The 17,882-nt window shown below is 32.4% G+C and overlaps 1 protein-coding gene across 1 annotated transcript in view; it reads left to right on the plus strand.

Moving 5' to 3' along the window:
• LOC143227803 (phosphatidylinositol 4,5-bisphosphate 3-kinase catalytic subunit alpha isoform-like) overlaps positions 1 to 14,221 on the plus strand; it is a 36,527-nt gene extending 22,306 nt beyond the window's left edge. The window contains 6 exon segments of the mRNA XM_076459053.1: positions 352 to 473; positions 1,367 to 1,445; positions 3,442 to 3,612; positions 3,786 to 3,903; positions 5,522 to 5,673; positions 9,326 to 14,221. Coding sequence (XP_076315168.1) covers positions 352 to 473; positions 1,367 to 1,445; positions 3,442 to 3,612; positions 3,786 to 3,903; positions 5,522 to 5,673; positions 9,326 to 9,587 — 904 coding nt within the window. The 3' untranslated portion in view covers positions 9,588 to 14,221.
• The last annotated feature ends 3,661 nt before the right edge of the window (positions 14,222 to 17,882 follow it).

Below are 17,882 nucleotides of genomic sequence, written 5' to 3' on the forward strand. Positions count from 1 at the left end.
ATTAACTGCTTAGAATGTTGAAATTAATTACTTTTGGACACTAGAAAAAGATTTGATGCTGAATGAAAATGTGTGTAGTACAATTAAGAATTCTCTGTGTAATTTGGTAACAAGTATAACTGTGGGGGTGCTGCCTGTTTTTAGTTTTTTTACTTTTGGATTTGTGCATTTCTAATTGACAGTTTTACACATTTGTTCTTAAAGATCCAGACTTAAACAGTATGTTTCATTGTGTATAACTGTGTGTTCAGCTGAACATGAATATGTATTTTTTTTTAAAACAACATGAAATCTCAGATTTGACTGCTGTAGATCACAATTTGTAAATTAAAAAAACAAACTGTGTTTCAGTGTGGAAGAATGCAAAATTCTGGATTCTGCTAAGAAACCCTTGTGGCTTGTCTGGCAGAATCCCGACCCCATGTCTGAATGCATGTTCAAGATAAATTCCATTATCTTTAAGAATGGTGACGGTAAGGACATGTTTCAATTGTTTAATTATAATGCTGGTTAATTTTGATATTAGCAAATCTACATTAATAATTTACTGTTTGTATTGTATGTGTAGCTTTATATTTAACACTATCTCTCTATTATTCTCGCACACATCAATGTGATAATTTACTGGTTGCTCAACATTCATATAACACTACCAGTGTAATATATTGGTTGAATGTCTGTTTAAATATGGATGTGATCTTGAACTGTTGGTTTTATGTAAACAGAGGTTTTAACAGTTATATGTAGCTCACTGAACATTACCTTTAACATTTTTTTGTTTTATTCTGTACTCCTTGGTTTAGTTGTGAGCTAAAAATTGTCTTGCTTGAAGTTATAAAATACTGTAGTTTTAAAACATTTGTATAAGTTAGAATGTTTATAATGAACAACTGGAAGAACACCAAGACCTTATAAGTAAAAATAAAGTAACGTGTGAGAATGCTGAGAGAAACTAACTTAACATTTTCAACAGTAGTCATGAGGACAGGTAATAACTTCATCTTAAAATACTGTATAGAACATTGAAAGCAAATTTTAAAATAGAAGATACCTTTATGTATATTACATTCCATGTTTTGTTACAGTTTGAAACATTAGTCAGTGCACTGGAAGGACATTTAATAAGAGTTTTTGAGGAAGTTGTTAAAGATAATCTCTAATGTAACTGAGAAATTAACTTTGACAAGAACTTTTGTGAAACACCAACTTGTCTTCAGGATAATTCCTTTGAAAACAAATGGTTAATTTAAGAGTTATAAATCTCTTTTATATATTTTACATATTAGAATCTATTGATTGTTGTGGATGTGACTTATGAAACTTGTGTGAGAGTCTGGTTAGCTATACATGATGAATCACTTTCCAGATCTGCGTCAGGACATGTTGACATTGCAAGTTATTTACATCATGGACAGTATATGGCAAAATGAAGGGTTAGATCTTAGGTAAGAAGTTTAAAAGGTTATCTTTTTGTTCTACACTGGTGTTATTTTGTAATTCTCAGCATTCTATATTTTCATTACTGGTTTGTAGGTCATTATCACTCCTTGCTGTGATCCATCTTTGTAGACAGCACATATTTTTCTAACAAGTATTACTTTGTTTATATACATAATGCTGTTATAATAGGGGAACACTTTTTAGTCTGTTTCATAACTATTTTGTAGGTTTGATTCAAGGGTCATTCTTGTCAGATTAGTTAACATGTTTTGCCTCGGGCTATCTTAATCACTTTTCACCCTTGATTGGGGTCCACTCTTAAACCATATTGTTTCAATGAAACAGTCATGTTGGAGATGTGTTGTCAATGTTAGACAGACTATATTATTAGAGCCTAAAATGGGAGAGTGGAACTTTGAGAAAATAACAAAATAAAGCTGTACAATAATTTTAAATTGGTGTTGCTGCTTCTATACTTATGGTAAGAAAGAAGGTTAACCTGAAGATGACCTAAGAAAGTTAAAACGTTGTTCTCTGCTTTATTAGTAAAAGTGTTAATACCAATACCCAGCCTCAAACAGTGTAGCTATGAAAGTTATATTTATCCATGTAATGTTTGATATTTTCAATCTAAATCATTTGGAAAAGTCCAGTTTCTCTAGTTAATATCGTTATCAAAGGAGGTTAAATGTTTGTAAGTTTTATTATTATTATTATTATTATTGTCTCATACTCTGGTTTTTAATTTAAAATAATACTCTCATATCTCAACAGAAATCAAAAATAAGTGTTAATCAAATTATTTTTCACAATAAAATATATTGGAAGTAAAAATATTATACTGAAGATCCAGAACCAAAGAAGTTATCAAAACAATAAGTTTATGGTGGTTCTGTCATTATGAGTGAATTAAGGCATTATACAAACTCTTTGTAACTTATAATGGGTAAGAAGCAGCTTCTACTTGTTGTGTGGGTTAATTTTTAATGAAAAGTTGGACATGTGATGAATGAACAAGTAGGATTTATTTTTATAATTTTTGTAAAGAACTGTTTGCACATGGCTGTCCCTAAATTTAAATTGTCAAACAAAAGGAAGGGCAGCCAGTCAACTTGAACTACTCATTTCTTGACTGCTACTTTTATTGCACATTTGGAGCCCTAAAGTGCAAGTACATTTTTGCATCAATAGCACATCAGTCATGAATTCCTCGATTCACAGCATGGGTATAGTAACTACTTGCCACGTGTTTGTCTGAATACCAGTATGAAGTGTAAATAAACGTTTATGAGTTTTGTTGTGTATAAAATTAATTTGTGTATAAAAACAAAGATATTTTACATTCGACAGAAGTGGGATAACCCATTCGGAATGTGAAAGTCTTAAAGAGTAGTTAGCAGTGATATTTAAATTCACTCTGAGTGAAATGAAGTGTTGTCTCATCTGCTGTGAATCAGTTACTAATTCATTCTATTCAGATTGTATGTGATTTTTAAACTGTTCCAGTTGCACTATTAGATCTGACTTGAAAAGTTAATTAAATTTTGTTAATTAATCCTTGGGCACTTTATTTATTCCAATTCATTGTGGACCCTAAATATTGATAATGTGAATAATTACATTATATGTTATTTCTAATTTGGTTCAAGATTACTGTGTTTTGATTCAGTACATACAAAAGTTTGTTAGTAACTTGGTAATCCAAATAAGTCATTGTATGGGGTTAAGGAATGTAAAAGAAGCAAGTTGGTTTTGAAGGTTTAACAATCTATGATCTTGCATGTGATCAAACATCGAGTACAGTTCTAAGTGATCCTTATATTGTTTGGTTTATCCCATTGGTCAGCAGAAGCATAGTAAAAACATATGTATAAAAGTGTGATCTTTTGACAAAAGATTTAAAAATATGAAAACCAACACTTGTATTGTATGTTTATGTGCTATTTCATGACTTCAAGTACTGGTTTCTAACGACCTTTTGAATGCTTCTATAACTTGCAGGATGCTTCCATATGCCTGTCTGGCTACTGGGAAACAAGTAGGTATGATTGAAGTGGTTCGGAATGCCAAAACAGTAATGAACATCCAGAGGAAGGGTGGTCGGATGGCAGCTTTCCAGGTAGATTCGACACAACTTCACAAGTGGATCAAAGAGAAAAACAAAGGAAATATGTAAGAAACTAAAGTATTGAGAAACTGACTTTGAGTTTTTAATGAAAAACAAACATTGAAATAATTTAATGTATCATTTATAATATGACAAAGTTTTGTGTCTGAATTTGCCTAAAAACTTGATTTAACTCTAGCATTTTTTGTCTCATTATTTAATTGTTTTTTTGATGTAGGTATGAACAAGCAATTGAAACTTTCACATGTTCGTGTGCTGGATATTGTGTAGCAACATTCATCTTAGGAATTGGAGACCGTAACCCTGACAACATCATGGTTAATGAAGGAGGACAGGTATTTATTTAGTTTTGTTATAGAAATAGTAATAAAATGTTTGTTCAAGAAAAATAACCTCTAATGTTTTTCACGTGATTGTTGTCATTAGTTGTTACATAAATTTTCATACATATAGAAATGGTGTTCTCTTTTGGTGGTTCTTTCATTAATCACTGGAGATGTGCACACACACATTTAAAAAATCCTTTAGAAATTTTTGATGTGTGTTCGTTTAGTATTATAGGTGTTATAAAGTTCTTTAATATGTGAATAGTTCAGTTGAAACAAAGTACAGAAGGGTAGGAATAATAATTTTTCAAAGCTCAAATGAATCATCTTTATTGTGGAATTTTTTACTGTTTGTTTATTTATACTAACTATCAAACTTAACTCTAAGCCCATAATATTTCAATGTTCTGCTAAAATTAATTTCATGGTGTCATAACAGTTATCACCATACCTTATAGAAGTTGTATAATAACATAATTTGGATTATTCTTTAGCCAAAGAGATATAAATGTCATCAAACACTCTTACTGTTCAATGGGTAAATCAGGTTTTGATCCAACCGTTGGTAGTATCAGCTTGGGTTTAAGGGGTTGAGTGTTTTAGGAAACGACACTTAAAGCATTAAGATGGCTATAAATGTTGGAGAATATGCCATTTGGACCATTACTACCTCCAAAGCAAATCAGGCAGTTGCCTTTTTCAAACTTTTGCTGAATATAGTCTTAGATTTTTTTTTCCCATTAATAAGGTAACACATTGTCTTAATAAACGTTTATCGAAAGTGTCAGTTTGTAAATAAGTAACAAGTTATCTATTCTTAATATTCCATAGACGATATATCATGGGTTATTTTCTTTTCATTTCTTTTTTAACTTTGTTTTTTAAAGAATATTTTTATTACTGTCCTACTTGTGAATCACTGTATTAAGTACTATTTTGATTCTTTACATAAAATAGTGTTTGTTTTGTTTTTGAATTTTGCGCAAAGCTACATGAGGGCTATCTGTGCTTCGCTGTCCCTAATTTAGCAGTGTAAGACTAGAGGGAAGGCAGCTAGTCATCACTGTCTACTGCCAACTTTTAGGCTACTCTTTTATCAATGAATAGTGGGATTGACCATCACATTATAATGCCCCTATGGCTGAAAGGGCGAGCATGTTTGATGCTACACGATTTGAACCCACGACCTTCAGATTACTAGTCAAGCACCTTAACCCACCTGGTCGTGTCGGACGTCATAAAATAAGTACAAGAACATATTAAAGTTTGCTTGACAAGATATCTCACGATGTTGTTAATTAAAAACTTAATCAGAACAATTATAATCTCACATCAGACTGAAGAAAAGAAACAAGGCAGTTATGAACACATGATTAGTCATTTATTAAAATTGTCTGAAAACTTAGTATGTTAACATGCTTCATATGTAAAAAAATAATAAGAAATTTTCTAAATTTCTGGAGCATTCTAGAATTATTTGAAAATAAGAAATAAGAGCTAATTTTTTTCCTCTGAAGTTAAAGTATTCCTTTTAATTAATTTGACACTGTATTTTTTTCCAATGATATCACAACACTGTTTTGTTGTGCCCGATAAAATTTTCATGTTAGACTTGCTTTAATTACAGATTTTTCACATCGATTTTGGACATTTTCTGGGCCACTTCAAAAAGAAGTTTGGTATTAGCAGAGAGAGAGTGCCGTTTGTGTTGACAGAAGACTTTTTGTACGTCATTGCTAAAGGGGCTGAAAATCCTAAAAAAAGCAAAGAGTTTCAAGCGTAAGTTTTAAATTAGTTTTCCTAAAAAATGGTTTGTTGCTGTAATTTCTACCTTTGGTATCACACAGTGAAATATGTGTCTGTATTACTGTTCGTCGGTTGGAACATGCTCCTTGCTTAGTTTACAATGTTAAGGTTAGAGTACATTTTCACTAATTTTAGGTCCAGTGACTCAGTTTTTGCAGTGCAGGTCAACTGGTGTGTGTGTGTGTATACATTAATTATTTGGTTTTGTGTGCCATTGGTTTTTACTTGAAGAAGAACCATATGGTTGTTTCATTCATCACTTTTCGTATCAAATACTTCTGTTAATCTAATGCTTTTTACAATACAGAAATAAAAAGGTTACATTCTTCTTTGTGTGGTGCAATGATACGAACATTCAGGTATAATTGTTATAAACGCTGGTGCTCTGAGGTTATGTTATTTCACGGACAGCTGGTGGCATGGTTAAGTAAGGAGCAGGTGGATATCCAACAAAAGGTTGACTGGTTCTTGCCAGAGCGTAGTTTGTTACTTTTAAAACGAATAATTTGTAAATTAGGGTGTAATTATCTAATTCATAAATACAAAAATGTTAAAAAACTATGTGATAAAATGATTTTGGAAGGAATACACTGTTAAAAACATATATTAAAAGTAAAGAAAGAAAAAAATAAACGTTGTTGGGCCAATAAAAGATAAACTCTATTGATTGTTTTACCCAATTGGTACCACAGCCTCTAACATCAGGCTTTGTGAATACAATGTTAGCTTAGAGCCTATATTAAACTCCAAAGCTCATATTTAAAAAATAGAGTTATGAAACAAGAGGAAGTGTGTAGGTAAATAATAAATAATGAAAAACTTAAACATTTTTTTCCAGTGGGAAATAATTCCATTCATTTATATAGAGGTTTGTTTTGAATTATGCATACTTTGTCTTAAGTTCTTTTCTATGCTTGTTTGTTGAAGTCTTAAGACTGTCAAAATTTCTAAAGCTTTCAGCTACAGTTGAGGACACAGTGTTACTATACTTTGTCATACTGGTGTTCTATGAATCCTGTTTTTATTTTTTTTCTTGTTTGTCTTCTGTAAATTCTACTACAACAAGAAATGGTTTAGTAAATTAGAACTTCAATCCTTTTAGGATTTTTGAATGTTTGTATGTGGTCGACATTTTAGGAATTAAGCCTACTTTCTAACCTTTTACTTGAAATGCTTTGGCAGTTTCTTCTGAAATGACAGGGAAAATGGTATACTGCTGAGCTTGTTTTGAGCTAAGTTAGAGTATTTATGAAAAGCTTTATCAACATTTGTAAGATCATGACCTATAACCGTTACTACAGCTTTAAAGAATGGTTTGACTTGTTCGTACGTATGATATCAGAACATATATTAATAACCATGTCGAGTATGTGTTAAAAATGCTTAATTTTGTACTTAGAGGGGTGATTGGAGTTGTAATGTGTTAGCAAAAGGCTTATTGAAGACACTGAGTTTTAAATTGTTCTAATCTTTTTTAATAAAAAACATCTACAAAGACTGATTCATATTATTTGTATTCCATAGTGCATGCAGTTCCTTCATCAGTATTATGTATATTGTTTAAAAACTGTGTATAGAGTTCTATGATCTTCTGTATCATGTAGAATATATTAGAGCTTCTTATGACTTGGAAATCTTAGAGCATAAATAGATCACTAAAAAGAGGTGGTGAGAGGTATTATTGCTAGAATATTAATTTGTTGACAAAATTATCATTAGTTTTAAATATGGAAATAAGGATTTTTCAGCACAGTCTCAGTACGATTGACCAATTCTTTATTATATTTTAAAGATAATTTTCAACATCAATATCAAAGAATCTGATGAATAAGAAGGCTTTATTTAGTGAAACGTAAATGATGAAATGACTTCATCCTGTTATCCTGAATATTACATTCTCTAATATTTAAGTCTCAATTTCTCAACCAGTAGACAAGTTAAAGGATGAGCAGTAAGTTTAAACCACTTATAATTGGCCTACATGTTATGATAGGCTTGTGCATTGACGGTAAAGTATAGATTCTAGCTGTACTTCAGTTACCCATCACCTTCCAGAAGTGTTCAATAGAGTTGAGATCAGGGCTGTTGCCTGGCCATCACAGTATCTTCTCTCTCTCTTTTTAAAGACAGTCCTTTACCTGAAGTAATGAAACAAAATTTCAAGATGTGTAGATTGAGACTTCCTCTTCATTTCATGTTTAATTCACAGAGTACATAAATATAACCAACCATTTTTAACTCTGTTGTGCAGAGCTATCCTGGAACGTGCACTGGTCAGCTCCACTGAAGTAGTTTTGAATCATTGGCTTTAACCAGCTCTTGAGAATATTGATGTACTTATAAACGTTGACAATATATCCTTATATTACCAGATCCTCCAGGTGTGGCACAGTTGCCTTCAAAGATGCAGGATAAAACTCTTCTCTACATCAGTGTCATAAAAAGTGCTTCCCATCAGATTTATGTAGCTAGAACTTTGATCCATCTGATTAGATCACTTTACTCCACTTTTCTTCAGTCCTATTAGAATATTCTTTGGTCCACGTGAGCCTCATCATTTTGATGAGAAGGGGCTTCTTTCTTGGTCTTTTGTTCGGAGACCAGCTGAACACAGGTGTGTGTGCAATGACAGTGACCCTTGAAGTTACCTGCCATGCCCTTATGAAATCTGTAGACACCAGTGGACCTTTCTGCAGGTTTGTGTGTTTCTGAACACTTCTCAGCTGCTGTGGAACATTTCTTACTATCTCTCCCATTTCGTTGCTTCACATAACCAGTTTCTTTTATCTTTGCACCCACCCAGTGTCTCACAGTAGACAAGTTAAATTTTTCTTTTCTTAATAATTTACCTTTTGTCAAAAGTCGGTCTTTTCTCAAAGAAACAAACTGATTTGCCTGTAAGCTAACTTATAACCTTTGGCCTTGGTAGCATCACACACATAGAGGCTTCAAAACTGACTTTCAGTAAGAATCTATATTTACTGCTAAAACCTGGTCGATTCAATACCCAGATGGCCTATAAAGATGCTGATGTAATAATTAGACAGTATTGCATCATCCACGAACTGTAGTTGCACATAGGTGCATGAGGGTCTCAAAACAAGCAACGATTCAGTAAAAAATATAAAAGTGTCAAAAATTGGTTAATGTAATAAATTATTGTTAGTTCCTCATGATGCTAGAGACACTCTTATGATAACTTTGGAACAAAAAGGTTTCCATTGTTTGAGGGATCTAATTCTATAAAGAAAGACTTACAGAGAGTAATGTGCTGGTTAATTAAAATGCTATCATGTTGGATACAAGATAGTCAGTGGTTAATAACTTTATAAAGCAAATACCTGTGGATGCTAAAATGCTGGTTAGTTAAAGTGGTAACATGTAATACATGGAGGTATATTAAAAGTAATTAAAATGATCACATGTTAGACATGCAGGTGTTTTAGAATATTGGTTAATTAAAGGGAGTGACATGGAAGGCATGCAGGTACATTAATAATGAATAATTAAAGTAGTAACATTTTAAACATGCAGGTGTCTTAAAATGCTGGTTAATTAAAACTAACACAAGGTACATTTTTATGTAGTTAATGTGTAATATACATTTATTTTTAATGCATTTCAGGTTTCAACAGTTGTGTGGTAAGGCCTACCTGGTATTACGTCGTCATGCTAACCTGCTGATCACCCTTTTCACAATGATGCTTTCGACAGGAATCCCAGAACTGCAGTCCATCGATGACATTGGTTACTTAAGAAAGACTTTACAGGTTGAGAAAACGGAGGAAGAAGCGCTACAGTATTTTCAGAACCAATTCTTTGAAGCTTATGGTGGTGCTTGGACTACAAAATTGGACTGGTTTTTCCACAGTGTCAAACACCTGTGACCTCCAACCAGATTTAGTGTTACGTATATCATAAGCGTAAGACATAGTGTTACGTATTTCGTAAGCTTAAGAGATAGTGTTCATGTGATACATGAATCGTAAAATTAAACAGCCTTGTTATCTGTAGGCTTTACTGTTTCCGGATCTTCATAAAACCAAGATTGGGAACTCTTAATGTTTTTTTTTTTATTGAGAGACAAATCCCTGATAGGAATAAAAATGTTTTTAGTTAAAAGTAAAGATTCCCAGTTTACACAGCTTTAGCTGCAAAATGATTAGTGTGTCAGAAAATAAATTGATTGTTTTGAAAGATAGAATATGCCCTAAGCCTCAAAATCTGTTTTCCTTTGGTATGGAGTGATGTTTTTCATTCCACAAACTTACAGAATAGCTGAGTTAAGAGTTTTACTAAATAACACTATGTTAAGAAAAACAATATTAAAATGCCTTGTTATTTATGGTATCTTTGCATATTTGTAGAATATAGTTTGGAATTGAAAGTCTGAGGAAGTCTGATTATTTGTAATTGAAGTGGGGGGAGATCCAATTCTCCGTTTGTTTTATGAGGTGATGTGTGATATGTATATTGATGTGTACATGTTTTAATTCTTTGAATTTATGGTTCAGAAAGATTTTGGTTGATCAACTTAATCACCTGACCCTGAGTAGCACAGCAGTTAAAGTTACTCTAAATCATGTCGTGTACTTTATTTTTTAATTAGCTTTCTTTTGTGTGCGATCATTTATTTGTGTAGTAGGTTTGTACCATCTGTTTAATTAAGCCATTACATGTTACATATTTATGTTACAGTTGAGTATAGAATTATCTACTTTATCCATGTAATCAGAGATTATAAAAGTTGATCAAATTTTGTAAAAGTTGTGCTAAACTGGAACCAATGGAAGAACGAGATTAACCTATTTGATCAGTAAAGGTTTTCTCCCAGTGATCCCTACGTAATGAACAACTAGAGATAAACTGCAACGTCAGTAGGGTTAACTAGGATGTGTTCTTGTAATGACTGGTGTCAGTATGTTCTGTTTGTTAAACAAAATAATCCAAAGCACACAAAACTTCCATGCCATTTTAGCGCATGTCTTATGCCATGCCTTTTTCTAGGTAATATGTGAATTGTTCATATAATTTTCCTAACGTATGTATAATTTTGAAATGAATTTTTTTCTTTTTTGCACTACCACAGTGACAGGCAGCTCTACATAAAGTTTTAGTTATTTTTTTACGCATTAAGTTTTAACAGTGTATGCAAACTTGTACAAATCTTCTTATATATTGAGCTCATTTCAGAGCTTGGTTTCCAAAAGCAGTTTAGCAGAAGAACCTTTGAAAGTTAAGTTTGTTGTTCTGTATTTCGAAGTCAAGTTTTGGATCAAGTACAAGTAATACTACAATTATTCAACCACCAACTTATTAACGACTGTTGTACTGTTTTTGTTAACATAAACATTAATTTTATGACGGACATCAGAAATCCGAATGTGTGTTTATTGCTGATAAATGTATGTTACATCAATAGCCGTGTAGGCCAAAGCATCCACCATGCTTTATTATTAAAGTGGCCTAGTCTTATAGGCCAAAAACAACCATTATTACTATTATTATTTATCTTAATGTATTTTCTGTGGATTTATCAATAACCTAGATTTCTTTTTGTGTTGTTGGTATACTAGCAGCGTTTATATATTAAGATCTCGACAACATCCACGAACCCAGCAGAGTTTATTTTGCTTTTTTCTTAATGTAAATGAGACATTATTAATATACAAAATACGAATGTAATTAGACACAGTGGAGTTGGAGGTAGCGGGACGGTTTGTGAATTTTTTTTTCGAAATCGAATGCTGTATTTTTGTTTTAATTGTGTATTTTTTATTTATTAATTTTAAAAACAACTAAAATATAAAATTGAGAAACTTGTAGTGTAAGATAACTAAAATAATAATAAAAAAATTATTTTCGAGGTATGCTCGCGAGCATCTCGTGCGTTACGTAATTCGATATGGTAGCGTGAGCTCTACGTTCGTCCAGTTATTTGCATCTTGTGTGGTGGGATTATTTGTTAGACACGGTTTAAAGGACGGGAAAACAAAGGTAATTATAAACAGACGCATTTTTTTTTTTTTTACTGATTTATAATATAATTACAAACTCGATCACATCAACCAAGCCTGAATCGAAAGGGTTCATTCACTTTGTACTAGGCCCATAATGGCCAAGTGGGTTAAGGCGTTCGACTCGTAATCTGAGGGTCGCGGGTTCGAATCCCGGTCGCGCCAAACATGTTCACCCTTTCAGTCATGGGGGCGTTATAACGTGACAGTCAATCCCACTATTCATTGGTAAAAGAGTAGCCCAAGAGTTGGAGGTGGGTAGTGATGACTAGCCGTCTTCCCTCTAGTCCTACAGTGCTAAATTACTGATGACTAGCGCAGATAGCCCTCGAGTAGCTTTGTGCGAAATCCTAAAAAACAACAACACACTTTATACTACCTTGTATACCTTAAATATTTATTGCCTCGTATATTAAACCTTTTCTTTATGAGAAGCTCATAGTCCAGTACTGGGATTGTTTTGGACTCTTCTGAAAATAAGTGGGATAACCTGTCCCACTTCAAACATTGATTGAATATCAGTAAAAGTTATAGTAAACCTGCAAGTCCCTCAATTTAAAACGAACTTTGTTTCTTTGCAGTAGTAAAATATATTTATTGTTTACGTTCAAAATTTGCATAGTACAAAATACCAAATATTGTGCGAGATGTTTCAAGATTTGGTTCTAAGTACGTGGATGTGGATTTATGGTCGTTTTTATACACATTGAACAAACATAATAAAATATGGAAGGTTTTATGAGTACTAGGTATGACAGCCACAGATTATTTAAATTTTGTGTAAATACAAAACTGGAAAGGTGTTTTTTGTTTGTTAGGAGTTTAAATGTAGTTGCTTCCGTTTAAATCGTGTGTAATTATGAACAATTATGAATACACACACACACACACGTGTATGAAAATAAAGTTGTTTACGGCTAACTACTAAAAAAATGTCCATTTCTTAAAACTAAGTAAATGGCAATCATTTTTTTACATTTTGAAAATAATTAGGTAAACTGATGTAATCATTGTATGCGATGGTGGATAACAGACTTGTTAGTTTTGTATAAAAATTAAATACTAACACTTTGTGTTCTTTTAACACAGAGAAAGTGTTTTCTGAAACCAACAATTTGATGTTCTTTTTATCACATAGCAACTTTTCAGAAGCTTAGTTGAACAGTAACATTATTAAAACACGTCTTTATTGTTCGGGGTAGTTTTTGTGGAAAGTGTTAGCACAGAAACATAACTTTAGACATGACTGATTAGCCGAACTACAACATTATGTACAGGTTAACCAAAGTTAGTCAACCACAATAGAATAAACAAAAGAACAGCGAAAACCAACAAAACGTCACTACAGTAGAGCCTCTAAGTAACAGTACTCAACTCGCATTTTGCGGGTTAACATCCTTTCATCCGGGGGGCATTATAATGTAACGGTCAATCTTATCATTTGTTGGTATTTTTAAAATAAACCTAACGGTTGGTAGTGGGTGATTTTGACGAGTTGCCTCCTATCTAATGTCTGATTTCCAGATTAGAGACAGTTTTGCTTGAAGTTCAAGAACAAACATTGCGGTAATCAGTTATGTTTACTCGTGAAGAACGCAATCTTCCAATTTCCTACCCTCAGAGTCAAATGCGTAAAAGTTATTTATTTTATATTTCTATAATTGAAACAGATCCTTTCTTTTACGCAGGTTCGAATTTCCATCACGCCAAACGTGCTCGCCCTTTCAGCCGTGGGGGCGTTATAATATGACGGTCAATCCCACCATTTGTTGGTAAAAGAGTTGGCGGTGGGAGGTGATGACTAGCTGTCTTCTCTCTAGCTTTACACTGCTAACTAAGGGACGGCTAGCGCAGATAGCCCCTGTGTAGCTTTGCGCGAAATTCAAAACAAACCATACCAGTCTTTTAACTTCACAACACATGTCAGAGAGGCTATATTTAAACTTGTGTTTGTGGAAGACACCTGGTGGTTGGAAGCAAGGAACTCTTCAGGTTTTATATTCAGGGTGAAGATCATAACGGTTTCATTTCATTAAATATAAACGCTGAAATCATATCTGAACGAACATGAAGTACAATAAGACATTGAGATCACGGCTTCACATTTTGTTGTGATGTCTGCTTCATCATTGGGCGATACGTTTTGGGCTGACGTATTCATCACAATTAACATCTTCCGATGATTTATTGATTATGCCGACTCTAACGTTGCCGACGTGAGTAAATTTTGTTTTAAACTTTAATTATTCGTAAAACTTAAAGAAATGTTTTATTATTTTTTTTTAACAGTGTGGATAAAATTAAAACGAAAACAGTCAAACAGGTTTTCGCCATTCAAAAGTTTCTGTTCACTTAAACGGTTGAATACTTGTACAAATTTTGTCTTTAGTAACGGTGAGTAACTTTACTGTTATTTATCTTAATTCATTTTAATAATATTTGTTGTGAATTATATCAAAGATAACTAGTGTACACAAATATTCAATAAACAGTTTGTTCATTAAGTTGTGCTTTCAGACGGCTAATTTCATCCATACGATTTTTGCTTTCAACTGGAAATTTGACATCAAATTCGTTGTGAAAATTGTTATTAAATTGTTGCTTAAGGTTGTATACTTTATTATTTCTAAAAACTTTGTTACACAAAAGATACACTGGCTTATTATTTGCTCCATTCACTGCAAATTTCAACTCCCAACTTTCATTAAATTCTCGTTTCACGTTTTTACAGTCACGCGCCATTCTCTTTACGTCAGTAATGCCAGAATCAATTAAACTATCTTTATTTTCTGAGTGTTCATCATCATCATCTGAATTATCCACTTATTCATATTATGTGATTAAAAACAAAATACCTTTAAACACTTGAAAGTAGCACAATGAAAATGTTTGCAAGCGCATGGAAAACAACACACACTCGATAACAAACGTCTCAACCAGACTTACTTTACAAAATGGGCGGAGTCTGTGACAGTGATGAAGTGCGCGACATTAGCGATGACGTAAGGCAGTGCAGTTGCTGATTACCAAATTTGCGGTAAAACAGTAAATGATGGAAAAAGATTATTCCTAAACACGAGCTTTAAAAGAAAATCGCGTAACTTACAAAAATTAACGGACACGTGACAACGCTATAGTGTGTAAAACAATTTTTGGCGTAAGTTATAACACAACTTTCTGGAGTGTAGTACAAATTGTGCAATTTTTGTTGGACCTGTAACACAACGTTCTGAAGTGTAAAACAAAATCATGTCATTTTTAATAAACATATGTCATGGACGGATGCATAATTTTTAATGCATTTATTAATACATATTTATATATTAATTATTTTAAGATGTTTTTTTTTTAACTGGTACTAGTAGTATGTCGAACAAAATTGGCGTGCTCTTTTTACTTAGTACTAGTTATCAGAAACTAATATTCATGGTGTGCAGTTTATCTAAAAGAATAAGCTAAACATATATGGGTCAGTATTTTAGAAACTAATAAATTATCTTAAATAGTATTTAATGGTATTTCGAAATTTTGTTACAAAGTTTCAGATTGTACTTATATGTACTAAAAATAACATATTAGGCTATGCTGAAAAGCGAGTTTTATATTAGAAAAATCACAGAACGATGATTTATAACTCACGAGTTGCATATTTTTTGATGATCTATCTATAAAGCGTAAGTGAAATATGATTTTTGTTACTTCAACAGTTTCAAATCCACGTGAGGAAATATCTATTTTGAAGCTGTCAAAAAGTAATTACTTAATTTTTAACTGAACGTTTTTTTACTATTACAGTTGTCAACTCCTTTTCGGTTATGTTAATTTGTGAAACATTTATTTGGTGTCTTGCTTAACTAACCCTAAATTTTGTGGCTCACATAAACTGTTACCCATGGCATTGGTTGAAAAATCTGTCAGTTTTAAAGTGAAAAAAATAGTTGTGTAATAAAATCGTAAATCTCGTGCATTTCACACGTTGATGTAGTTTTTAGGTCTAAGCAGAAATTATAAATATTAAAATAAAAATGAATCGATCTTACTCAAATTATCTTTCATTTTGAAAAACGCTCTGAGCTAAGTTTTTCGACTGAACTTTTGACCGATGTTAGGCACGATTTAGTCTCTAGTATATACAACGTTTGCTGTTGTAACCTACGTTTGAAATACAAGAATTGCACATTATCGTGTATAAACAAAATTCATACGTGTTACTGGATTTTTTTTAAATACATTTATTTATAATATGGTACAACATTGGCTTTAAAAATACGGAGATAGAATTTCTGACTTGTCAGAAATATATTTGTTTAAAAGTGTCATAACTTTATTTTTTTTGTAAAGTATATATTATAATGTTAAATAGTAAATGTTTTAGATTTGTAAATATAAAATAATTGATGTGAGAAACTTCTACTGTTTTAAATATACCTAGATTTGTACAATTTATATTAAAACTTCCTCAACAGAAGAGTAGCCCAAGAGTTGGCGGTGGGTGGTGATGACTAGCTGCCTTCCCTCTAGTCTTATACTGCAAAATTTGATTATGCATTAAAACTGTCAATTCTCTTAACAATCTCAAACAACGTAACCAGATCCATTCAATCTCTTCTTTTTCCAAAATCAATTTCCGAGGTCTTAACCTATCTTCATATGACAACCAGGTATTATTCTGGTAGACTCCACTTTTTTAGTTTCATCTGATTACCACTTGCTGAAATATTATTCATACTGTGGAAAGTGTGCTTTTACCATGGCCCGGCATGGCCAGGTGGTTAAAGCACGTTCCACAGTATGAATAATATTTCAGCAAGTGGTAATCAGATGAAACTAAAAAAGTGGAGTCTACCAGAATGATACCTGGTTGTCATATGAAGATGGGTTAGGACCTCTGAAATTATTTGTTCTTTTAAAAAGAAGAGATTGAATGGATCTGGTTCTGTTGTTTGAGATTGTTAATAGAACTGATAGTTTTAATACATCATCTATTTAATGGTAAGTCCAGAGGACACGATTATAAACCTTGACAGGGTAGGAGTCACCTTCACGTGAGATAACATTAACTTATTAACAAAGAGGATGGGTTATCTTCAGACGTGTAGATACAGTTAAATTAACAAAAGGCTTGTTAAATGTTCAAATGATAAGAGTTGGCTCAGAACATTTTACTTTTAACTTAAGAGTTTAAGTACAGTGGATGAGATGGGTAGTTCAAGATGACTGGAACGATAGGTTCCTTGTCTTTCAATTATATATAAATATGTGTAAATGGAAGATAAATACAAAAAAGCAAGTTGTGTTCTATGACTAACTAATCAATACTATATATACTAAATACTCAAGGTTACACGTGCAATTATAGATAATAACCATTAAGATTTGAATTTGTGATTGTTGTTAACCACACATTGCTTAATGGTCGGGAACTTCGCAGTTTTAATTTTTGTAAAATCCTTGTTTTTCTTCCTCTGTGAAGATGATCTTGAGATTAAAAACAAGCTAAGAAAGAGGTTGAATTGTTATATTTAACATTTTAATCAGTAAAACCAATAAACATGTAGCGTGTCTTGTCTTTTAAGAGTGTAGAAAATCATGTTGTTTTTTTTTTTACATTCTCTTTAGAAAATGTTATTTTAAAGTACATATTCGTCCGAGGAATCTTTGAAGAAATCAAACTGAGAGGGCGTGCAGAAAAAAAAGAGGCAAATACCTCAATTCTTCCAGAATTATTTATTTATCACCCACAATATGATATTTACATTCATACCTCAGTTCCAAACTAATTATTATATCGATTAGAGACCGACATTCCAAATAGAATATGAAGAACGATAAAGATTTCCTACAGTTTGATCACATGATCAGCAGCTTACATTTTAAACTCGGTTCCAGAAAGAGCGCAACCTCGTGACTAGAAGATGAAAAGTCTTGACCGTTGCTTTCCTGGGTTGTGAAAATGTTTTTGCACATTTTATAATCAATTATTAAAGAATATCACATAATAATCGATACTTAAAGTATTGGATACTTAAAGCGAAAAAGGGTTTTGTGGATACTTTACCTATATATTCAATATACAAGTGTCGGAAGACAAAACGAACAAAAAAAAAATGTAGTTCTAGAGTCACAAAGAATGGACAGGTTTGTTCACCAGCGCCATCTAGAAAT

The sequence above is a fragment of the Tachypleus tridentatus genome, chromosome 10, assembly GCF_004210375.1.
Source record: "Tachypleus tridentatus isolate NWPU-2018 chromosome 10, ASM421037v1, whole genome shotgun sequence".
Taxonomy (NCBI): Eukaryota; Metazoa; Arthropoda; class Merostomata; order Xiphosura; family Limulidae; genus Tachypleus; species Tachypleus tridentatus.